This window comes from Aquarana catesbeiana, linkage group LG01 (genome assembly GCF_042186555.1).
Source record: "Aquarana catesbeiana isolate 2022-GZ linkage group LG01, ASM4218655v1, whole genome shotgun sequence".
NCBI lineage: Eukaryota > Metazoa > Chordata > Amphibia > Anura > Ranidae > Aquarana > Aquarana catesbeiana.
In genome coordinates, this window is record NC_133324.1 from 142,409,412 (window position 1) to 142,435,889 (window position 26,478).

The 26,478-nt window shown below is 40.8% G+C and overlaps 1 protein-coding gene across 3 annotated transcripts in view; it reads right to left on the reverse strand.

The window, feature by feature from the left end:
* The window catches only part of BDP1 (BDP1 general transcription factor IIIB subunit), a 147,498-nt gene that overhangs the window by 50,378 nt on the left and 70,642 nt on the right, over positions 1-26,478 (reverse strand). For all 3 annotated transcript variants that reach the window (XM_073624399.1, XM_073624398.1, XM_073624397.1), the window contains exons 21-27: positions 22,761-22,885; positions 21,434-21,623; positions 19,636-19,811; positions 18,081-18,285; positions 15,117-15,301; positions 7,259-7,460; positions 442-548 (exon numbers count right to left, since the gene is read on the reverse strand). In XM_073624399.1, coding sequence (XP_073480500.1) covers positions 442-548; positions 7,259-7,460; positions 15,117-15,301; positions 18,081-18,285; positions 19,636-19,811; positions 21,434-21,623; positions 22,761-22,885 — 1,190 coding nt within the window. The remainder of the gene's footprint in view (positions 1-441; positions 549-7,258; positions 7,461-15,116; positions 15,302-18,080; positions 18,286-19,635; positions 19,812-21,433; positions 21,624-22,760; positions 22,886-26,478) is intronic.

Below are 26,478 nucleotides of genomic sequence, written 5' to 3' on the forward strand. Positions count from 1 at the left end.
CTGAGAGCAGACTGCCTGCTGAAGAAGGTGATAGAGGGTTATGGCAGCTACCTGCTGTCATAACACTGATATCCCTCTTCAAAGTACCGACGTATAACGACGACGGGCGGTCCGTCAGCGGTTAAACAGTAAGCCACTTTTGAGTATTAACTATAGAAATCACTAAATACAGTTCAGCATTTTCAAAGCACATATCGTACAAACAATATATGAAAAACAAGATATTGTGTTACATTCTTAATAGATAGGTCCTACTGTTGAGTGACAAGGAATATTATGTTAAATTCTGAACTTGCAATTTGCTTTAATAGGACAACAAATGTACGGACAGTCAACATTTTATGGTAGATTATACATATACACAAACACACAGTAAGTATACACAATTATATAAACAAATACCAGTACCAAACAGACAATTTACTGTCTTTATCCACTTACTGCACAGACCCCTCCACAGAACCACCCTGGACTTCTGTGCCAAGCTGGAGGTCGTAGCTTTCTGCTGGACAAGATTCTCGAGACAAGTCCACATTCTGTTTCTGGGTCTTATTAAAAATAAATAAAATTTAAAAATGAAAATTAAATATCTTTCATTTTTCTATTTCTAAACAAATTACATACATCATAAGGTGTACTATAGTACATCCAGTACTAGTTTCAAAGCACATTAATTCTGGTGAAATGTTTGCCTATAAAAGTTCAAATCTTTATTTCCTGTCCTGTTCTTAATTTTTTAATTAAAAATGTTATTGCTCTGCAAAATATTACAGAATAGCTGCCTCAAACATCAAAAGCAGACTTTCCATAAGAACATAAAATGTCTCATACAATTGGTTTATGAAATGGTGGTAGCTCAAGCAAAGACAAAATGCCCAAGTATGGAGAAAGTATAACTACATATATACAATTCCAAGTCTGAATAGGATTACATATATATATATATATATATATATATATATATATATATACACACACACACACATACATACACAGTATCTCACAAAAATGAGTACACCCCTCACATTTTTGTAAATATTTTTTTCTATCTTTTCATGATGTGACAACACTGAAGAAATTACACTTTGCTACAATGTAAAGTAGTGAGTGAGCTTGTATAACAGCGTAAATTTGCTGTCCCCTCAAAATAACTCAACACACAGCCATTAATGTCTAAACCGTTGGCAACAAAAGTGAGTACACCCCCAAGTGAAAATGTCCAAATTGGGCCCAATTAGCCATTTTCCCTCCCCGATGTCATGTGAATCATTAGGGTTACAAGGTCTCAGGGGTGAACGTGGAGGTGTGTTAAATTTGGTGTTATCGCTCTCACTCTCTCATACTGGTCACTGGAAGTTCAACATGGCACCTCATGGCAAAGAACTCTCTAAGGATCTGAAAAAAATAATTGTCGCTCTACATAAAGATGGCCTAGACTATAAGAAGATTGCCCAGACCCTGAAACAGCTGCAGCACGGTGACCAAGACCATACAGCAGTTTAACAGGACAGGTTCCACTCAGAACAGGCCTCGCCATGGTCGACCAAAGCAGTTGGGTGTGCACGTGGTCAGCGTCATATCCAGAGGTTGTCTTTGAGAAAGAGACATATGAGTGCTGCCAGCATTGCTGCAGAGGTTAAAGAGGTGGGGGGTCAGCCTGTCAGTGCTCAGACCATATGCCGCACACTGCATCAAATTGGTCTGCATGGCTGTCATCCCAGAAGGAAGCCTCTTCTAAAGATGATGCACAAGAAAGCCCGCACACAGTTTGCTGAGGACAAGCAGACTAAGGACATGGAGCACTGGAACCATGTCCTATAGTCTGGTGAGACCAAGATAAACTTATTTGGTTCAGATGGTGTCAAGCGTGTGTGGTGACAACCAGGTGAGGAGTAAAAAGACAAGTGTGTCTTGCCTACAGTCAAGCATGGTGGTGGGAGTGTCATGGTATGGGGCTGCACGAGTTCTGCCAGCACTGGGGAGCCACCGTTCATTGAAGGAACCATGAATACCAACATGTACTGTGACATACTGAAGCAGAGCATGACCCCCCTCCCTTTGGAGGCGGCCACAGGGCAATATTCCAACTTGATAACGACCCCAAACACACCTTCAAGATGACCACTGCCTTGCTAAAGAAGCTAAGGGTAAAGGTGATGGACTGGCCAAGCATGTCTCCAGACCTAAACCCTATTGAGCATCTGTGGGACATCCCCAAATGAAAGGTGGAGGAGCGCAAAGTCTCCAACTCCCAACAGCTCTGTGAGGTCATCATGGGGGAATAGAAGAGGACTTCACTGGCAACCTGTGAAGCTCTGATGAACTCCATGCCCAAGAGGGTTATGGCAGTGCTGGAAAATGATGGCCACACAAAATATTGGCACTTTGGGCCCAATTTGGACATTTTCACTTAGGGGTGTACTCACTTTTGTTGTTAGCGGTTTAGACATTAATGGCTGAGTTATTTTGACAGCAAATTTACACTGTTATACAAGTTGTACACTCACTACTTTACATTTTAGCAAAGTGTAATTTCTTCAGTGTTGTCACATGAAAAGATTAATAAAATACTTACAAAAATGTGAAGGGTGTACTCACTTTTGTGAGATACTGTATATAATTATATATACATACATTTTTTTTTTTTTTTTATGTTTGACCACTTAAAGACCAAGCCTTTTCTGGCACTTTTTGTTTACAAGTTTAAAACAGTATTTGCTAGAAAATGACTTATAACCCCCAAACATTATAAAATTTTTTTAGCAGACACCCTAGGGAATAAAATGGTGATCGTTGCAATTTTTTATGTTACACTGTATTTGCAAGGTGGTTTTCAAATGCAATTTGTTTGGAAAAAATACACTTTAATTATTAGAAAAAAAACACATCATATACCTCAATTTTTTCGTAAAATATGAAAGATGATGTTACGCCAAGTAAATCGATATCTAACATGTCAAGCTTTAAAATTGCGCTCATGGAATGTCAGCAAACTACGGTAATAAAAAATTTCCATAGGTGACATTTACAAAAAATGTTAGTAGTAGTAGGTTACCTGTTAAGAGTTACAGAGGAGGTCTAGCGCTAGAATTATTGCTCTTGTTCTAACGTTCATGGCAATGCCACAAATGTGTGCTGCGAACACCATTTATATATGCATGCATGACTTTTGTATGCGTTGCTTCTGCGCGTGAACACGGAGGGATGTGGGCGCTTTCTTTTTTTTTTCTTATTTATTTTTTTTACTGTCCCTTTAATTTTTTGGGTCACTTTTATTGCTATTACAAGGAATGCAAACAGAAATTGTAAAAGAAACAAGGATGACCAGTCCTTTTTATGGAGAGATGTGGGGTCAAAAAGACCCCACATCTCTCCTTTACCTTTAAAAGCAAAAGATCAAAAAAAAAAAAAAAAAAAAAATGATCGTTTGCTTTAAAAAAAAAAAAAAAAAAATTGTTTACTTTCACCCTGGACTGGAAGTGATGACACTCCGGTCCTCCAAGGCCATAGAGGTCTGGTCTTTTATCGCCTCTGTGACCAGCCGGCCCCACCGTTGGATCATTTCTCAAGTACTCTGGTAAAAACGATAAGCCAGAGAAACACCAGCAAGCTGCGGTGAGGACGTTTTCCTCCCACTGCTTCTGAAAGCGTTCCATCGGCTCATGAGCCACTTGGAAAGCTTTCATGAGAAAACCAGCCACTGGCTAAAAAAAAAAAAAAAAAAATGCCACGGATATGGCTGATGGCTTCAGCCATAGCCCTGGTACTACTTCAAAGCTGCAAAGTATACAGTATATACGTATTGCGGTCTTGAAGTGGATAGATTGTATAATATTAGTTAAGTGGTTAAAAGTTTAAAGCGCTTTGGCGTTAATAAAAAACAAAACACAAGAAAAGCTTAAGAAAAATGCATCCCTTTAAATTCTATGCATGTCTTTACACTAGTCTGTTGCGCTTCCATTGCGGTGTAACGCACCTCCCTACTGAAATGCACTGAAAAAACGTCAAAAACGCACTGAAAATGCATCCGTGTTGTGTTTTTGAATCGCATGACCTATGAAAATTGTGGTAAATCACTGCAAAATTGTGGTACAAGCACTGTAGCCATTTTTGGCAAAACACCAATAACCCTATTTTTAGCCGAGAATTTTCAGCGGCCAAAATATCGATGCATCTCTTATAATTAATGTTATAGTTTGAATAGTTTGTCCAAAGGGGCTTCAAAGGGCTACAATAACCAATTACATTTTTTAAGTTTCTTTTAATGAGATAATCCTTTTATCTTAAATGAAACAAGATACAAGCAGAATACAGATACTCCTCGTTTAACGACCACTCAGACTTATGACCAGCTCTCTCCACCCTAACGACCCGCTATACATCATTGTATTGTACAGTACAGTATTTTCGTTTGTGTTCTGTACTTATGCAAATTAAAACAATGTTATTGAGCTGGAGTTTTGTGTTTTAGAGCTTTTTTTCACAATACAGTACAGCAGTTAAGAATGCTAAAATATTGATTACTTGTGGCTCCTCATTTAACAACCTGGTCGTTGGAAGAGAACCTGGTCGTTAAGTGAGGGTAGCCTGTATTCATAGACTTTGGGACGTCCACAAGCAATAAATCAGAAGGGTGGGCAACAACAAAAACAGGACAAGGGGTCAAAGACCCAACTCTGAGGGGCTGATTTACTAAAACTGGAGAGTGCAAAATCTGGTGCAGCTCTGCAGAAAAAACAATCAGCTTCCAGGTTTTTCTGTCAAAGCCTTATTGAACAAGCTGAAGTAAGAAGCTGATTGGCTACCATGCACAACAGCACCAGATTTTGCACTCTCCAGTTATAGTAAATTAACCCGAGTGTCACTAAAACAACCCTGTGACCAAAAGCTGCATCTGCAAAGGCTTGGACATCCACCTGGTGGCCTTCAAAGTTGAACAACATGCGCCTGATTTCATGTAAAGGTACAGGAGGTATCACACCTTTTTGAGCATAGGTTCTGACAATGAGTTGTCCAATCACCCTGACGATAGTAGATTTGGAGGAAGAGTGTCCTTTACGGACCCTGTTGGCAGGACAAAGAGTCTGTTTTCATATAGAGGCTGATGCTCTCAGACTGACAGCCTTGACTGCATCCAATGGATAGCAATTTTCTTGGGATGTTTGGGAGCAGTGCACAAGGAAGGTAGGATGAGTCTTCGTGAAGGTGGAAAGATAATACCATTTTAAGCTGGGTACACACTGCTAGTTTTTTTTGTTCAACCCAGCAGACTGAACGAAACAAAAATTGACAGATCACTATACCAACACAAGCAATGTTGGTACATCGATCTACTATGCTGTGCCTTTGTATTCTGACAAGGGTACTGCCCCCCACCCCGCTAGATGCTGTTTTTTCAGCATGCCCCTTCAACAAAAGCCTTTCATTAGACTGCCTTCTGTCGGGCAGGCAGCTGTACACACATATGGCTTGTGTGTAGCACCCAGCATTACAGAAAAACAAGGGTTTTAGACGCAAGATTATGTTGTCCCTGTGAAGAAATAGAAAAGGATCCTTACAAGAGATGGGCCGCTAGCTTAAACAAACACTCCTATCTGATAGTGATAGTCACCACGAAAGCTACTTTGCAGGTCCTAAAGGAGTTCCCTAATGGGTTCAAAGGGTGGGTTCTGCAGAACAGAAAGCACCAGATTGAGATCCCAAGAGCTGCTACAGCTTTACCTGGTGCTGTATAAGGGGTCTGATCTGTTAGGCACCTTGAAAAAAGTTTTTCCCCAGAGAGAGATGCTAAGGGCTTTTGGAATAGAATGGACAAGGCCGAAACCTGTCCCTTAACAATACTTAGAGACAGGTTTTGTTAAAGTCTCTATTGCAGAAAAACCACAATATCAGGTACTGTGTAGTCTCTGGGGTTGAACACATGTTCACATCAGGTGAAAAAGGATCTCCAAGTGTGGTAGTAGATATTTCTTGAAGTGGCTTTTCTGGCCTTGAGTTACATAGTATATGCCCCTGTCCTTCAACAGCTTTGCTGTTAAAGCGGGGTTCCACCCAAATTTTGAACATTATCTCCATGCATTCTCTTCCTTGCCTAGATGCTGACATGCTGTGTAAAAAAATTTAAATCGCCGTAATTACCTTTTTTTTTTTTCTAATCTTCTTAACACTTCCTGGTTTTCCTCCCATGGGAGTAGGCGTGTTTCTAGCCTCTCCCAGACCTCCCACAGTCCCCTGGGAGCTAGTCTCAGGCTTCCCAGCATGCATTGTGCAACAGCGTCATCACAACATCTTGGTGAATGCTGGGAGCACAGCATTCACCTCATCCAGGAAATACATGCTTGTGGGCTTCAAATGCCCACAATGAAGATGGAAACCGCCTTCAGTGAATTTTATAAGTTATTCTTTACAACGAAATCGGACACAGGCGGACTTATTACACAGAACATGTGAGTAGATAATCATGAGAAGAAAAGTTTGTGATTGAACTCCAAAAAAAAAACAAAAACGATAGATAGGTGGACCCCCGCCTTAAGGCCAGTGACTGAGAAATGGGATGGTACAAGGGGCCTTGTGACAAAGTCCAGCCTATTTGGGAAAGGCCAGGGGTCGTCTGCTAAGTGCTGGAGTATGCCTGTGTACCAGGTTTTTCTGAACCAGTTTGGTGCACTGAGAATCACGGTTTTCCTCTTTCCCTATTTTGCAGAGCAGTCAAGGAAGAATCTGGACTGGAAGTAAGGAATATATTAACCGGTACTTAGACCATGGGATTACCAGAAAATCAGCTGCCAGTTCTAGAGGATCCTTGGTCCTGGCCACAAATAGGGGCAACTTGTTGTTGAACTTGGAAACCAGGATGTACACATTTAGGGTTCCCTATTTTTGAAATAGCAGATTTAAGATGTCCAGATGGAGTGACTATTCCCCAAGGTCCTGGTTGAGCAAATCCTCCTTACAATTGTCCACTCCTAGAATTTTGTACAGAGATTGCTGAACAGTGCTTTTACACCCATGAGATGATCAGGATTACTTCCTTCAAGGCTGCCTAACTGCATTACCCAGGGTCTATGAATATCCAAGCCTGCACTGTACTATTAAGATAATATGACAAGAAAAAAAAAAAAAATCATCTTTCTTACAATATGTAAACAATACTGTATTTTTTTCCCTTGTCTATACCCTAAAACTAATAAATATTTATTGAAATAAGAAAAAAAAATTTCAAGCAGTCGCAAAGGCAGGTTTTGGATCTGATCCTTACTTTTTCTATGGACGAAGAATCAAAACTGTCACTTGTGGTTTTCCTTTCTTCATGAACATCACACTTCTGTGGAGTGAATAAGGCTGGACGTGTAACTGATCGACCCAGGTTCGGCTTTGGTCTCTGCAATCTACTCCTTGTCAAACCTGGTGATGGTTCTAGCATTCTCTCATCTTCAGAGGTACTTACATTGTTTTTAATCCTGGCAACGAGAAAATATTAAAAGCATCATCCATCAAGGCGGTTTGGTTTTCATTTAGGTAAAATGTCACAGAGGGTCATAAGTCAAACAACATCAATACACTTAATTCTTTGGTAATGCTAAAAATAAAAAAATATAAAATTTAATTCTGGGTCCATTCGTAACATGAAAGGTGAACTTCTCCTTTACTGTGGCAATGGAAGGCTAGCCCAGAAGGGTCAACTGCGTCGTGCACCAATTAAAAGATAGCTAAAGATGTCTTCTTCCAAAGCTACAGATATTAAAAAGAAGCAAAAAGAAATAAAATAAATTCTACACTATAGGGCCTCCTAAAATGCTAGGCTTAAACTTTGGCTTTGTTTTGTTCGCTTACTTAAACCCAATAAACATTATGTTTTTGAAACAATCTGGAGAATTAAATTGTGTTCCAACAGATTATCATTATTTCGTAAAAAATACAATAAAATTCATTTTAGGGCACACAAATGCAATATATGACCTAATTTTTGGTTAAATATTAAAGACGAAGTAGCACTGAGTACATAGATACCCAACATGTCAAGCTTTTAAATTGTGTGCGCCTGCAAAACAATGACGAACTTCAGTAACCTGTATTTTCCATAGGCGATGTTTTAAAGTTCCATACAGGTCATCACTTTAGCGTTAACCTTGAATATTGGCTCTGGAAATATTGCCCTCAGTTTGGAATGCATGACGATAGGCAGCATGTGTAGTGCAAGAAACATTTTCAGACGGAGGTGTGGACAGGGTCCAATTTTTTTTTTGGGGGGGGGGGGGGGTCAGGATGGGTTTAAGTTCTTGAGTGTAAATTTATTTTTTACCTTTTTTTCACTAATACTTTCTTTAGATTGCATAGAGGACAAAAAAAGCCACTATGTGGGGGGCGCATGCATTCAGCTGAGTGGTATGGATGTGCCTACCTAAAGCTCTGTTACCTGAAGGACAGAACGGCTGGATAACGACGGGTATACGGTGCTTACCCGCAAGTATTCCTCCCCAGTCTGTGTCCATAATAAATAGCCATCTTGGGGCTCTATTCCCAGGAATGAACAGGCCCTTCATGAAGCCGAAAACCCGCAAATCAGCACCGCCTCAGACGGTCAAAATGGCCCCTCAAGAACGTCACACAGGGCTGCTAAAGCCTTAAAGGCAAACACACAATCACCGGTCCTCTCAAGAAATAATGATTTTGACTTGGAGAATCTTGAAGATACTTCTTTAAGATGAAATGGCTCCCCCAGCCACGTTAAAACAGATTGAAAAGATGCTCTAAAAATCATGAAAACGTATCTCAGACCATATTACCACTAGTCTCACTCAAGAGATTAGGGAACTAGGCCAACACATGTCTGAACTTGAAATTAGAGTAGACAACATGGAAAACTATACCCTAAATTACTCGACAGAGATTGAAAAAGAAGAAAATACCATCTTACAAACCCGATTGGGCGCGTGCGCGTGACGTAGCGGCGCCTGTGCAGTTGCGGCGGAAGCGACGGGGATGCCCGAAGGTGTCTTCCTTTCCGGAACGCCGGGGGGATCACACTAGGGTGCACAGTGGTGCTGCTCGCTTCCCCCGATGGAGGGGGAGGAGGAAGGATTCAGGGCACACGGACACCTGAAGGGAGTTAGCCAATCGGCACTCCCTATAAATATGGGAATCGCCAGGGGACATTTATTGGATCCTTTTCCAACTGGAGACAGGCCACACAGACTGATAGCTCATACTGGTAAGCACATATGGAACGAATGTGACATCTCTCTAATGACTTGGTCTTTTTTTAACTATTGCTGACCTTGTCAGATTCATTTACACATTAATTTTTCATTATCCAGAATATTTCAGTCCTTCTACTCAGTTCAGGTGAATTAGGTAATCAGTTCCGACACCTCCCTCGCATTTTCACACTGTTTGTCACCTTCATTTGATGATTGTTTTGTGCACGTTTGATTATATGGGCTTTTTCTCACTCAAACCCCCCACGTTCCCCCCTTTTTTCCCCCCGTCCCTCCATGTCCCACACCCCGTTTTTCACTTCACCCGCACTTTCCCCCCCTCCTTTCACTTTCCCATCTTCTCTCTGTTCCACACTCTGCTCATCACTCCATCCACACTTCTCACCTTTCCTGTTCACCCTTCCTCCCATCACTCCCCATCCCATATTTCACTATTTTTTCTTCCCTTTCCTCTCTTTTCTGTCTCTCCCCCCTCCCCCTTCTTCCTTTTTTTTTTTCCCCCTTCCTTTCTTTCCCTCTTTCCCGTAGCACCTTCCCATCCTTTCCCGTCTTTTCCCCCCTTTTCTTTTTTCCCTCCCTTCCCCCCCCCCTCCCCATTTTTCCGTTCCCCTCCTTCGGTTTTCCCTTGGTCATCTTCCCTTTCCCACCCTTCCCCGCCCCTTGTTTCTCCTTCTCCTTTTTCTCCCTTTCCTATTATGTCCATCACTCCAATCCATCCTATTCTCCCTTACCCTCATTCCCCCCTCATTTCACTTTGCCCACCCATTGGTGGTGTGTCGGCACCCCTACCTTATTATTCTTTGTATATACTCTCTATGGTACATGGGGATTGATCAGCAGTAGGGCATTTACTATTCCCCACTTGCTTTATCTCCACATACACTGCTTTGGGCTACTTCTCTTTTTTCACTTCTTCTCACTTTCTTTTTCATTCCTCCTTTCTGTCTTTCCCTCTTCCCTATCTTCTTCCTCACATCTTTTCCTCCTCTTCCTCTTATCTCCTTAGTAATGCCCTCGGTACACCCATGTACTCAGTATTCAACATCTCTAGTAATTTTCATAGCTGGGAAATTTCCCAATCTGTGTGGATTAACCAAGTGACCCCCCGCTCTCTCAGTATTTAACATTCAATATTTTTCTACTTCCAGCATTAACGCATACCCACTCAGGTGCATTTCGGGTTGTTCGTTGCCCTCCCCTCCTCTTCTTCCCCCTCCCATATATGGGGGGCTGATAGATGTGATCCCTCACAAGACACACTTGGCCCACTACCCGCTCTCCTGGGGGCTTGTCCGACACGGGGGAGACGGGGGAACTAAAGAGAAACTGCACCACCCAAAATACAATAACCTACAATGTTTAAACTGCACGTGGAAACGTCATAATTCCTGTATTAGGTAACTATATGATCTAGGCAACTTTAGTAGATGGTGCATATACATAAGTTTGGTACTGTTGTATTTGATGCTATTTTTGACACATGTTGACTTTTTCATAGTGGACAACCATCCTCTGAAGAGGACCCAGGAAGGGTCGAAACGCAGGATTCACGTATACAACTTCTGTTGTTCCACATACATGTATTGTATTACAGGCAATGTCTGTTACTACCTTTTCAAGTATATAACATTTAAGATAATCTTGGTCGCCATTCAATGCATTGTGCCTAGCACTTGGCTTAATTGTATGCTTTGTTTTATGTAACGGTATGTCACATTCAGATCATGCCTTGACTCGAATAGTCAGTATCTATCTTTTGTGATCTTTTAACACACTACCTATATATTTTTTGTACCAATAAAATTGAATTTTCTCAACTATTAATACTGTATTTCATTGGCTGCTTTAAAGCCCCGTTAGGGGGTTCTAGTATAAGGTTTCTCTACCAAATGTACTTTACGCATTGTGTTATAATTATTAACCACTTCAGCCCCAGAAGGTTTTACCCCCTTCCTGACCAGAGCACTTTTTACAATTTGGCACTGCGTCGCTTTTACTGGTAATTGCGCAGTCATGCAATGCTGTACCCAAACAAATAACATATTAAATCAAATAACAGGATAACGCGGGCTTTACAACCATAAAAGCACAGCAGAAAAAAGACAAGTTGAAACCGCCGCGGTTCAAGCCAGCTGGCTGTTCAGCGTGATGACGTCACAAGTTATGCTCCTCCCGACGCGTTTCCCCATAGAAGGCATCAACTGGGAACGGAGATCATGATTTTTATGGATGTAAAGCCCGTGTTATCCTTTTCAAAAAAATCTTTTTTTGGAGCCTACTACTTTTTAGATTCCTTTAAATCTGAAAGCGATCTCTGGAGTGAGTTTTCCCTTCTGATGGTCCGTCTGCAGCGGGTGGATTATTCCTTCTTGTAAGAACATCACAGGTGGATCGTGAGCTTGCCGGCAGGCTGATGCACAAGCGCTTTTGATCTCTATCATATGAGATCCTACAAATCTGGTAAGCAGTTTGTGATTTTACATCTTATATTAGAATGTTAGAACACTTATCAATTGAAGAACAGATGCTTCTTTGGAACTCAGAGATTAACATATGAACTTTTTATGGTTTAATACATCTGTTTACAGACTTTTTATGGTCTAACACATTTTTCATATATTTTTTAATTTTCACATTGAAGGATTCTTTTTTGATAAGCTTTGGCACTGCAAAGTTTGTATTATTTTGTATGCACAGAATTATTTATATATTTTCATACATGTGTTTTTTGTTTGCGCGCGCTTTTTTTCTTTTTCCATTTATCCTGAGCTTTTAGTAATTAAGCTATCAGCTCAGCAAACAGTCATAGTTACATAGTTAGACAAGTTGAAAAAAGACACAAGTCATTCCAGTTCAACCTTAAAAACAATAAATAAAATTAAAAATATTGTACAATCCAATATACCCAATTTTATACCCTCAGTTGATCCAGAGGAAGGCAAAAAACCCCAGCAGAGCATGTCACTTCACTTTTTATTTTTCTTAGGTCAGCGCAAATATTTTCTCTTTTATACAGGCTCTTAAAGGAACTCCGTACCTGTACGAGGTTTCGCGCAGGGGAGCCATTCTGCCCCCGTATATGTACGTGAGCCGGTCGGGTACCGGTTAATGTGTTACAGTCACAAAATGGTTAGCTTCTTATGAAAAATTGATCATTTTACAATAATTATTCTTCATAGTTTTCAAAACCTTACTTAATGCTTGGGCATTTTCTGTACTCGTTCTATATATTCTTAAGATACAATTTTAATGGTTGGCTTTCCGTACCCTTCAGGTATGTTCCCTGCGCTCCTCTATTGCTACCCTCGGTTGTTCATTGAATTGGTGAGTAACTGACAGTAGTAGTACTCTTGGAGGGAGATTTTATCTCCCCTTAACGGTTATGTTATAAGTCTATACATATTTTGTCTAATACTTACGACATTTCCCTTTAAACTTCTCTTTTGGACCTTTTTCCATTTCTTTTTCATCTTTCTTTATTACCCCCCCCGGAAGGAGGGAGGCAAATGCTTTCATATATAATTGGCTCCTTTGAACATTCTATGCCTGAATGTACAGGGATTGAATATCCCACAAAAATGGACTAAAGCCTTTTGATCCTTTGCTTCTAGAAAAGCGTACATCTTATGCCTTCAAGAAACCCACTTTACAACACAATCCACCCCTACATTCTTTAGCAAGATCTCCTCCCAAGTCTATACAGCCTCTGCCTTGACTAAACAGCGTGGTGTAGTTATTGCATTTCATTGTAGTACCCCATTTACACTAGTAAAAGAGATTAAAGACCCTGAAGGCCGATATATGAATTTTACAGGTCATTTATTGGATACTGCTGTAACTGTTGTGTCTTACTACGGACCTAATAAACTACCTACCGTACTTCTTTCCTCTCCCATCTACTACAAAAAGTAGATTCACTTAAGATAGGTACTGTAATCATTTGTGGAGATTCTAATCAGACTATTTTTTCCCTTTTTAGACAAATCACCTATACCGCAACTGAACATGCCCAATAAACATTCCTTTTCACAACTATTATTATAAAATACAATTTAGTGGATTGCCGGCGTGAGTTGAACCCTACTAAAAGACAATATACACATTATTCATATCCCCATCAATCATTTTCACGGATTGACCATATATTCTTGACTATAGGAATGGCGCATGAAATTCAGACATCCAAAATTTTATCAATCCCATGGTCAGATCATAGCGCAATTTATACTGTTATTGCCTCTTCTATTCCTAAAGCACGTGATCCCACGTGGATTCTTAGAGATTATTTACTCAAAAATTCAGCTAATAAAATAAAATATAGAAATGGCGCTTAAGCAATATTTAGAATATAAATCTTCTCCTGACACCTAAGTAATTATTTTGAAAATATTGTCTAATATACTATAACTGTTATTTTATGATGATCTTTCAAATAAAAATTTTTGAATGAGAAAAAACCACTATGTGACAAACTCTTTGTGGTTTATTTTTATGAGATATCAAGGGTCTTTTAGCTAACAAAAAACGAAGTGATGCCATACATGTCGCTTCTGGGTTCTTTGTAATTAGGGGAGATCAGCAATGAATATTTTTGGTCTCCCATTCTCCCCAGCAACATCCTCCATGCACGGGCAGCTCAGTGCACATTGTAAAGATGACTGCAAACAGACAGGTACATTTGTTTTAACACACACCATGTCTCTTCTACAATAGCCTGCCTGCTCACAGTTTTTTTGTACCTTTAGTTTTCCTCTTTAGGTTTCCACAAAAATGCCAAAAGCATGCAAAATCCTGTGACACCAGTACCACCACATTTGGAAACCAAAATAGGGGCATGCAAAAGCATCAATGTTAAAGTCTGTTTTTTAAATTTATATCTACAGGTAGCCATTTAGGAGGCATTTATTTTTGTAGCAGCTGGTTATTATTTCACCAGCGCAGATGCACTGTGCTCTTAATGGACAGCATGTCGTCCATTGAGAGAGCTGTGCGGCGCCAGTGATTCCCTTGCGCATGTGTGGGAGTGCTGTCATCGTGGCTCGGCCATTCAAACAGCCAATGTCCGCAAACCTAGAAGGAAGACCGGGTAAACATGGAAGTGGTGACAGCACTCTGCTTGAGGGATTAGTTTTAAAGCAGTAGTAAACCGCAGTTGATGTAAAAAAAAAAAAAAAAAATAATTATATATATATATATATATATATATATATATATATATATATATATATATATATATATATATATATATTGCAAGGCAATGTCATAATGTGCTAGTATGCATCGCATACTAGCACATTATGAGAGACTTGCCTTAGAATGAAGCCCTCCAGCACCGCCCTGTCACTGCTGAGAGGGCTGACATCTTCCCCTGGTCTTCCTTTTGGATTTGCGTCTTCTGGCATGAGTGTCAAGGGGCGCGATGACGTCACTCCCACACATGCGTCTATGGCATGGGCTCTGAAGGTCCAGCACTGTATGCTGGACTTTCAGAGCACATCTGCTGGTAACGTCACTGGCTTCATGCACTCTGAATATCTCTTAAAAGTTTAGGAGATATTTACAGTACTTACAGGTAAGCCTTATTATAGGCTTGCCTGTAGGTACAAGTGGTGGAACAGACTTTACTACCACTTTAAGGTAAGTCTGTCATAATGTGCTAGTATGCAATGTATACTAGCACATTGTGACATTATTCTGCAGGGGCCCAGTTATTTTTTTTTTGCACTTTACTACCGCTTTAATGAAGACATGCAAACAATTTATATTTATTGTTAGAGAAGTGCTGTCAGGAAAGCCAAGCAGCAATAGTGGGTACATTTATACACAATTCCCATAGAGAGCATAGCTAATCCACAAGTAATCTGCTAAGTAAGATAAACAACACAGATATGAACATACGTGACATTGGAGGAATTATCCATGGGCACAGCAGAAGACTCCTCACTATCCATCTGATCCACACCAGGCAGAACAATGGTCTCCAGTGGAAGGATATATGACTGAGTGATCTCTTCGGGGGAGGCAGCGTCTTCTGTTTCAGTATTTGCAAGTACAGGTTTTTTTCCTGCATCACTGTGCGACAACTGTACAACACAATAAAAACAGAGGAACATTTAATTTGGGTTAAAGCTTTCCCATGTGTACTTTTCAAAACAAACGAAAATGCTGCATTTTAAATGTTTGCATAACCAAAGTTATCCCCTAATTTTGGATAGCGTAGGGAAGGGTTGAAGAGCTATTAAACCCAAAAGCAAACATTTATTATATTGCAGCTTACCAATGTGATTGCTTCATTAGTTTTCTTTTTTAGGCTTTTTTCGCTTATTTTCACCTGCTGATCTGGCCAGTAAGACTGTTAATCAGCTTTTATTTATGTAAAAACCTTAAGGCCTGGTTCACACCTATGCATTTTTTTTGTGCATTTTCAGTTTCGTAGAAACACACTACAGTCCATTTAACATGGTTTCCTATGGATGTAGTTCACATCTGTGCATTTTATGGAAAGCGCCAGGGAATTTTTTCTGGTTTTTGGTTCCATAGACTTCAATGGTTTAAAGATGTGTATTGAAAAATGCAAAATGCACCTGCAATCTCCAACCCGCATAGGTGTGAATCAGGCTTTATTCCAAAAAGGAAAACAAATGTTTGCTGTAACTGTAAAATTCTGGCATTCCTCTCCTACGTGTAAAAATCTTTTTTCTCTAGAAAATTACTCAGAACCCCCAAACATTATATATATATTTTAGAAGAGACTCTAGGGAATAAAATGGCGGTCATTGAAATTTTTTACGTCACACAGCATTTGCACAGCAATTTTTCAAACACATTTTTTTGGGGGCAAAAAAAAAAAAAAAAACAGTAAAGTTAGCCCAATTTTTTTATATAATGTGAAAGATGATGTTACGCTGAGTAAACAGATACCTAACATGTCACACTTTAAATTTGTGCACACTCGTGGAATGCTGCCAAACTTCAGTACTTAAAATTCTCCATAGGCTATGCTTTTACATTTTTTACAGATTACCAGTTTAGAGTTACAGAGGAGGTCTTGTGCTAGAATAATTGCTCTTGCTCTAACATTCACGGCGATACCTCCCGTTAGGGCTGGGGAAAAAATCGAATTAAATCTTGAATCGAGTTGAGAGGTCAAATTGATTCAAAATTTAAGCAAATCTATTTTTTTTTTTCACCGCACCGGTCCCGAGGAGCTGCGGGCTGGAGTTTTCAGGTGAGGTCGCGGCTTCGGCCTCGCGGACTAAGCCAAAGCCGCGGCCTCGCCTAAGAACTCCTGCCCGCAGCTCCTTGGGACCGGAGCGGTGTCCACACAAAAAAAAAAAAAAACTCGATTCAAATCGTGAATCGAGTTTTTTTTTTTTTTTTTAGGAAAATCTCCCAGCCCTACCTCACGTGTGGTTTGACCATCGCTTACATATGCGGACGCGACCTACTTATGTGTTTGCTTCTGCGTGTGAGCACGAGGGGACGGGGGCGCTTAAATTTTTTTTTTTTCCATTGTTTATTTTATCAAAATTTTTGTATTTTTACACTTTCCCATTAATTTTTTTTGCTATTCCTATTAGAAAGAATGTAAACATCCCTTGTAATAGGAATAAGGCATAACAGGTCCACTTTATGGAGAGATCTGTGATCTATAAGACCCCACATCTCTCCTCTAGGCTGGAAAGCCTGAGATTAAAAAAAAAAAAAAAAACACATCTCAGGCTCTCCAGCCGAACACAGCAGTGTTTACAACTGCTGGGGCCGGACGTGATGTTATAACGTCACGCCAAGCCTCCGAGAGTCAGAGATGACTGGGGATCATCGGGTCCTCGGTCAGCTCTATGGTAAACTTCCGCCACCGCCGGATTCCTTCTCTGGCTCGCTGATCGCACGGGCGAACCGGTAGAAGCACGGGAGGGGAACGTCCCCTCCCACCACCTGTTAAAAACCAACAGTCAATAATTAGTAAGCTGCAATATATTACATTTTGGTTTTGGGTTTACTTTAAAGTCACTTTCTAAGTCTTTTGCTGTCAGTGTGCTGTTTGGTAGATCTTCCTTTAACTGCTTGTTCTGAATACAGGGAATGAGAGCAAGTCTCTTCAAAGTGGGTGGAGTTACCCTCTTGAGCAGTTGTCTTCTAAACAGGTGTCCCCATTAGACCTCGTTCACACTCATGCAGTTTGCTTTTGACAGGTTTCTGCATCGCTTTTTGTGCTGCATTTTGCGTTTTTGACGTGTCTTTTGATGATTTTTGCGGGTTTTTTAAAATTATTATTTATTTTATTTTTTTAAAGGGGAGATATTTTTATTGTTAAGCAGATTAAAAATGCATCAAAAACACAGTACATGCCTTTCTGCAGCATGTATATTGAAATCTACTGAATGAAAAACACACTGCGTTTCCTTTAAAAAGGGTCCTGACCCTTTCCAAAAAGCAACAGCTAAAAAACGCACAGATGTAAACTTGCCCCATAGGAAACTATGTTAAATGGACTGTAGTGCATTTTTACAAAACGAATAATGCACTAAAAACCGCTTAAGTGTGAACCAGGCCTTAGAGGATTTCACCCTCCTGCTGTGTAAAGTTATAAAGTTAACATTTTTGATTTCCCATTGCACTCAGTCCTGACAATGGTCACTAGGACAAATAGACAGGGTGAATGTATCCATCAGTGACACAGACAGCAATCGACTAACCTCCCAGGCATCAGATGAGTCACTGAACTTACTTCCCACTTCCATTTCTTGTCTTAATTTTGAAAGCCATGTAAAGCTAGACTCTTAAAGCAAAGACAAAAAAATAGTTCTGGTGAATTAAAAAATGGATGCAGCGACACATTTAGTATTTGCTCTCTCTTACACTTTCCATGGATGATGTATTGACATCGTCTTTTCCACTTTTCCCTTCTTCATGTACATCACACTTCTGAGGAGCAGATACTGAGGTACGTGTAACTGAACTGCCCAAGTTTGGCTTTGGTCTCAGCAATCGACTTCGTGTCAAAGTTGGTTTGGTTGGTGCAGCTTTTTTCTCACCTTCAGAGCCACTGAATTCTTTTTTCATTCTGAAAAATTTTTTACAACTACCATAAAAAATTCTGAGCTGTGCAAATTTAAATGAATGGCACAAAAGCCATCAGTTACGGATGAAAAGGCAACATAGCAGCAGCTGCATGTACAGCTTTTCTCGCCTTTAACGGAATGTAATAAAACCGCAGTTCATACACTTGCCCCAATTGTACATACACTGATGTGTAATATGTTCCAGCAATCTAGCGACATATCAGTTTCAAATCTGGGGCCGTCAGGAGACATTTGAATTATGCATGGTTCCAATACTGCCATACCGGCAACTAGAGCAGTGGAAAGGGATCAACATTAAAGGATAAGTTCACTTTTTCACAAAAAAAAAAAAAAAATATAATAATAATAATGATAATAAATCCCCATTTTTATGCAGGTAAAAAAATGTGCATTTATTATTTTTTGTTGCAAGAACCTGTAAAGCATTGCACCAATGATCAGCAGATCACTGATGCCATGCAGGTCTCCTGCAGATCTGTCAGTGTATCAGCTTACTCGTATGAGCAAGCAGATACATTCTGACAGGTAGACTCAATGAGCACCATGGTAGTACCTTTTTTAACTACAAGCCTACACCCGCAAAGACTGCCAGACTTTGTAGTTTTCCATTCACAGGACATGAGTTTTTTTTTTTTTTTTTTTTTTTTTTTACTGTGACAGCTAGCGGGAGGATCCCCACTAGCTGTCACAGTGGGGGATCAGGGAGATGTGGGGGCTGGTCAGTTTGTAACAAGTTACACCCTGAATATGGGAAAACATGTAACATGTTACGATAGGTAAACTTATCCTTTAAAAAGGTAAAGTATGGCCAAAGCTTTTTTGACCCTACTTCTCCTATGGATCACAAAAGTGCATTTTCTTTCTGCACTCGTGTGACCTGTTTACAGCTGACAGCTGGCTAAAACCCACAATCGGCTGACTTCACTCAGCTGGTCCAGGCTGGGGAAAGATCCCAACCTTACAGTCAAGATCCACCCAGATGCCTGGACTGGCAGCTGGCTCAGCCTGAGCCAGCCACTCTCATCCCTCCACAGCCACACACTCCAGGGGAGCTCTGGAGGTGCAGAGCAGAGCCAGTGACTGACAGGCATGGCTCTATGCTCAGAGCGAAGGGCAGAACTGAACACAGAGGGGGCAGGGGACAGATGTGGCATTGGATCGATGCTGCATCCACCTAGAGAAGTATAAGATATATAAAATATATCCATATATCCCAAACTTTTCTTTTAAATAAGAATTTTGCAACACTTGTTGTCTATAGTCATCATGAATACTGTACAATAAGGCTACAATAAAAACAATGTCCAAGTTAGCTTTAACCAAAAACATACCCAACAGGAGCTGAATCATCCACAGACACTGACGGAGACTCCTCATTCTCAATCTGGTCTGCGCCAGGCAGGCCAATGGTCTCCAGTGAAAGGACATGTGAATGAGCAATCTCTACTGGGGAAGGTGTGTCTTCTGTATCAGCATTTGCTAAGATGGGAGCTTTTTCTGATTCATACTGTGAAAAATGGAAAAAAAAATGAACTAGGTTATTAGACAAAAAATGTTTTATCAGCACACTAAAATAGTGCTGATTTATGGAGAGAAAAAAAAAGCTGTCCCTTTTGTCCACACTTTACTAAGCTGAATTATAGAATGGTATAATTAAAAAAAAAAAAAACAACAGTTAATTGGAAGTCACTGCGGCGAAAAAACACTTCCTTCGTTTGTTGTTTTATTATGCAAGGAAAAGAATTGTACTGCATTGAACTCGCACTGAGGTCCTACACCTCGGGTTGTGGAAACAGCTTATTAATCAGGCACTCCCACCCATAAATTAACATACGAGGTGAGAGGATGCCCTTGAAAATTTACTTAGATATGGGGCCCATGGCTAGACACTCAAGATATGAGTGATTCTATGTTAGCTACGATCTTAGTTCTCACAGCTCCCAGAGCAGAGAGCTGCTGACTGTCAGCCAGCGTCTCTCTTCTCTGTCTCTTCACGCTCATTGGAGCGTTGAGCTGTGGAGGGTCAGGAGTGGCTGTCTCAGCAGCTCGCTGAGACTGCCATCAGTCAAGGCAGCTGGCTGATCCAGACTTGGGAAGTTGGGATGCTGCGCTGCCTCGAGTGATAGCGGTGAAGTCAGCGGAGAGCAAACTTCAGACCGCTCTCCACTGAAAACGGGTCACAGGAGTGCAAAACGAATTGCACTCCTGTGACCCAGAGGAGAAGCCCAGCCTAAAAACTCAGGCTGGACTTCTCCTTTAATGTGTATATTTTCAATAGGTGGAAGAAAATACATATAGCCAGTATAAAGGCTCTGTCGTAAAGTGGATGTAAACTCTCACAGACACCCAGTGAAGTGAACACCTCAGATGATACACAGGCATGAAACAAATCCTTCTACATAAGCTTTACATGTATATCTGCAGACTTCAACTTGCTATATTCTTTAGAAAGTGCACATTGTGTTAGAACTTTTACTTCCTCTTTTAGCAGTGGGAGGGGAGTCTGGGCATACACTGTGTGACAGCTGATTGGAGGAAAGGCATGCAGAGCTGTGCTATGAATAGACCAGCTCTCTGTTAATCTATTTATAGCACCCTCCCTGACACAAATTTCCAGCTGCTTTTATCTCCTGTGTCAGAAAACTTGCCAGAAGTTATCATGCTGATAACACAGGACCGAAGCAGCAGAAGGACACAGGACTTATGGCTTTGGAGAGAGATAAGTAAACACTACAGATATATGTGCTTAAGTGAAATTTCATGAATCGGGTTTACATCCACTTTAAGTTACCATGTTCCACGGGTAAGGTAAAGAGATGCATGCAGCAGTTCTGAAGTAAACTAGGAGGCAGTTCTCTAAGCGCCAAATGGCTTTTTTAAGGCAATAGGCCGATATGTTACTGCTGCTCTGTGTGCTGAAAGAAGCACAGGCTGCAGCAGTGGAAAATAACTGAAGAATATATTTCAAATAATGGACTTCACTAGGTGAGCTTTATGAGTTGGGGGAGATTGGGCATGAAGATATGCAGTACAACAAGCCAAGGTTAAAAAAAAATGCAAATCTGTAAGAAGAAAAAAAAAAGTATCAAAAACATTTTTACAGGAAAATTGCAAGAATTAGCTTCTTACACTTGTGGCTGGCTGACTGGATTCAGGGGCCTTCTCAACGGCTTCATCTTCAGATTTATTCCTAGAATCATCCGAAGAAGTCAGGACACCTCTCCTAGGCAATGCCCGGACAATGTTTGGCTTTGGTCTCTGTAATCGTCCTCTTGTTAGAACTGTAGGTTTTGCAGGTTGCTGCACTTCCTCTGACACTCTAAAAAATTTAAGAGAGAAATTTAAAAAATAGAATAAAAAAAAAATAGAAAACGTAACAATATAGTCAAGAGACAGGTAGGCTTTGGGCAAAATTTCCACCAAAACGAAGCCATGCACATAAAATTGTTGCCGACTGCACAACGATTGTCCATACTGTCCAATTACTATCCACTTTCACTGCCTGAGCAAACAAAAGCCTGGATTTTTTTCACATAAAGGAGGTAAAAAGTACAGGGAAGAGCTTTTTTTAATAAGGAGTACAGAGTGCATAATCAAGCAGTCAATGCAGGAGAGGAGTGCATTGTACCCAATGTATGGGCAGGCTGATTGTACCCAAGTTGATCGATCAACTTGGGTACAACCAGCCTGTCAGATTTTTCATGGGATTATCGACAGTGGTTGTAGCCGCTGGAAATAATCATTTTGTTCCAATCAATTATCATTGTGTTTTCTCCGCTTTGTGGAGGGATTCAACACAGTCCGTGTTGATGGGGGGAAAAAGCAATTTTCTTTCCTGCAACTTCCATTGCTCCATCTATGGCCAGCTTAAAGCTGGCCATAGATGGGTCAGTTTTTATTCAACCAGCTGCTTGAATAAAAATAAATAAATAAATAAAAACTGACCCGATTCCCTCCATCCACACATTCAAGTGCCCATACATAGATCAAAATTCAGCCAGACCGTGCTGAACTGACCACATTTCCATCCATCTATGGGCAGCTCAAGCTTCTCTAGAAATTCTTAGAATGCGGACACCTTCTCCTTAGCACAATCAGAATATAATGTCATGGAGAAGGATACAGACGAGAAACAAATGGGTGAGCTGGGGGTGGGATTTCAGTGCACCAGAAGAAATTTCCCCCATGTGAAAGTGTTACCTAGATGATATATGTTACAATTAGAGATGGGCACGGGTGTGTTCGGGATCCCACCTGCCCGATAAGCCAGAAAGCCGACACTGCACACCGCTAATTACAGGCAGTGAGACATTTTACGATCTGTGCAGCTGCAGACCGTGAAATGTCTCTCTGTCCGATTAGCGGTGTGCAATGTCGGCTTCCTGGTGCGGTCAAGCAGGTGGGATTCTGAATATGCCTGAGCCCATTCCTAGCTACAATGTAAGCAAACACTTACTTTGGACCAACTTCAGGTCTTGGATTTATTGGTAGAACCTGATCCATTTCTGTAGGCTTCATGCGATTCTCCTGGTGCCCACAACTTTCATCTGAAGTGGAGGCTTCCTTCCTAAAATCTGTGGGCTAAATAAATAATTTTCAACATCCACTGTTTAAATAAAAACCTTCAGGAGATGAAATTCATACATATTTTTTACCAAGACAAAACACATCGCTGAGCCCATAAATGGTGTGCATAAATGATTCCAGTTATTGCTGGTTGGAAAAATAACATTTTTGTACTTACTGTAAAATCTCTCTCTTGAAATCCATTGAGGGACAAAGACATTCTAATACAATTGGGTAATACGGCCACCTACAATAGTTTGGGACACTGGCAAACAACAATACGTTGTAAGCCAGCCATTGTAAAACCCCCTTCTCTACCCAGCCTGTCTCAGGTTTGTGAGAAAGGAGTACAGGAAAACACCAACAAAGGAAATCTCCGAACTGAAGGAGCAATGGGACCCTGCCAGTAAGGATAAGCTCCGGCGTGTTCGCACACTCCACGTGCCGAGCCCGCCAGGAAGTCGGCACGGGGCTGCGCTAATCACAGGCAGTGAGACATTTTCCTGATGCATGGCTGCAGAAATCGGGAAATGTCTCACTGCATGTGATTAGCGCAGCGCCGTGCTGACTTCCTGGCGGGCTCGGCACGTGGAGTGTGCGAACACGCCGGAGCTTATCCTTACCTGCCAGTAAGAACTGGAGTGCCAACCAATAATCCACCAAAAACAGGTGGAAAAGTAACACTACAAAAATGACAGTAAAATAGACCATCAACTGCTAAAAACAGATGAAAAAAGAAGTTTGCTGGGCCCAGGAGTAGGCCTGGGAAATGAGCAGCCTGAGCAAACAGAAACTGTGGAAGCAAGATGTCTCTTCTTGGGATCTTCAACAAGGACAAAAAGGGACTCCGTTTAGCTGATGAAGGATGTTGCATCTACGTAGACCTCCCAAATGTTCTGACCACATCCGGGCATTGGAGTGAAACCTCCTTTGCTTGTTTGAGTGAAGGATAAAAGGGAAAGGACTGACAGTTACAACCCTTTGTCACAAGACTACAGAGTGATTTCAGAGATACAAAACACCTTCTAAATAAAGCTAATAAACTAAGCATGTTTAAATAGAAGGAGGATCATCTGTGGATTACTTGTGATGTTGAAAGTCCCTATGTATCCCTCACTCTGCGAGTTTAACCACTTGCCTACTGGGCACTTTTACCCCCTTTCTGCCCAGGCCAATTTTCATCTTTCCGTGGTGTCACAGACCACGGATCATTTTTTTCACACAGAGTTTTCTTTTGGTGGTATTTAAATACTGATTTTTGTTTTCTGCTAAAACAATGAAAAAAGACCGAAAAGATATAAAAAAAAAAAAAAAAAAGTTTTTCTTAGTTTCTTTCAGTAAATTTTGTAAATAAGTAATTTTTCTCCTTCACCGATGTGCGCTGATGAGGCTGCACTGATTAGGTAGCACTGATGAGGAGGCACCAATATGCCACATTGATAGGTGGAACTGGTGAGCACTCATGGCCAGGCACTAAAAGGCAGCACTGATTGGCACTGCTGGGGCTGTACTGTAATCAGGACACCGATGATCAGTGCCCTGATTACCTATACACACACCCCCTGTGAGGAGATGCCGCTGATCACATGGGTAAAGAGCCGCGTCATTGGATCTTTACCAAGATCGGGGTTGCGCCGTGTTCCTAGGTCCCAAAACAAAAGTGCATCCTGCCGTCATTTTACTATACGGTGGGCGGGAAGTAGTTACAGGCAATTTCCAGGGTTTTGGAGAGATCTGACCACTTTGATGAAAGTAGAGATTTTACTTGACCCCCGGGCCAAATCTGACACTTCTCACAAGTAAAAAAATCTGCATTTTTTTTGCTAGAAAATTACTTAGAACCCCCAAACATTATCTATATTTTGAAAGAGTAGACCCTGGAGAATAAAATGGTGGTTGTTGCAATTTTTAATTGCAAATGATATTTGCACAGCCATTTTTAAAACGCAAATTCAGGGAAAAAAACCCACAACGCTTGAATGAATTTTCGTGCACACAAACACGGCATAATACCCAATTGTTTGCTAATAATTAAAGATGATGTTAAGCCGAGTAAATAAATAGACTCCCAACATGTCACGCTTTAGCCATGGAATATGGTACAAACTATGGTACCTAAAAATTTTCATAGGCAATGTTTTAAAAGCCTTTAAAGATTACTACTTTAGATTTAAACAGAAGATCTGGTGCTAAAACGATTGCTCACACTGACGTTCAAAGTGATACCTCACGTGTGGTGCGATCACCGTTTACATATGCGTGCAGGACTTAAGTATGCATTCGCATTTGCGCATTAGCACTGGGAGACAGGGGTGCTTTAACTTTTTTTTTTTTTTTTTTTTTTAGTTAAAACTTTTTTTTATACTGTCCCTTTCATTTTATTTTGATGAACTTTATGCTATCACATGGTATGAACAACATTCCTTGCAATATCATGGCTAGTGACAGGTAGGCATGCAAATTATATTGTCCCACACCTGAGACATGCAGTTCCAGGCTTCGGATAGGTTTGTTTTCTTTAAAAAAAATGTCATTTTTTTTTTACTATTAGCTCTGCTGCGGGCAAGCAGCAGGGCTTGCTTTACATGGAGCGATTTTAATGTCAGTCTTCAGTGTGATTGTCAAAGGTAGTTGTTCAGCGGTTTCAGGTGCATTTCAGATGCGATTCTGATACAGGGATGCGATAGGGAATATCCTTTTGTTCAATGCGAATTTAGAACTGCTGAAATTTTCAACCTGCCTTCAATATGCTAGAAATACTGTCCATCCTCTTCTCTACAAATCAGTCTTCTAGCCATGTCTAAGCAAAACAGGCTATGAATCACATTCTATGTGAACAGTTACCTCAGAATGCCACTATACTCTATGCTGTGCGTGAGAAAAAACATGGGATTGTGGGTAAATCTTATACCCATAAACTCATGCTTTTTTCTTCTAGTTAAAGTGATTGTAAAGGCTCGTTTTTTTTAAATAAACATGACATACTTACCTACACTGTGCCGCTCGTTTTGCACAGAGTGGCTCCGAACACCGACTTCTGGGGTTCCTCCTTTGCTCTCGCGGCTCCTCCCCGCATCAGATAACCCCCTAGGAGAAGCGCTCTCCCGGGGGGGGATTACCTTACGGCCGCGCTCACAAGTCCAGCATTTGCATCCATAGACATGAGTGCCGGCCTCGGCCCCGTCCCCCGATGCCCACGTCTTTGGATTTGATTGACAGCAGCGGAAGCCAATGCCGCAGTATGATATGGGGCACAGCTCCGGCCGCAGTATAGTAAAGAAGTCTTGATTGAAGTCACAGAGGAAAATGCCAGCAGTGTCATAAAAATCTTGATTAAAGTATTCAAGGAGAAAAATTGACAAGGATAGAAAGCTAGCAAAACAATTAGGACTTTTTTCTAGAGCTGAAGAAAAGGCATCCCATCTTCCTAGGACACAAGCATAAAAGTGAGGAAGAACCGGATAGAGGTTATATGGGGGGCTATCTTACAACTATTCTTGGTTTTTCATTGCCCCAACCTCCCATAAGTGGCAGTATAACCAAACTGCATTAGAATTCTTGTGCCCCTCAATGGACGACAAAGAAATCAATATATGTAAGACACACAT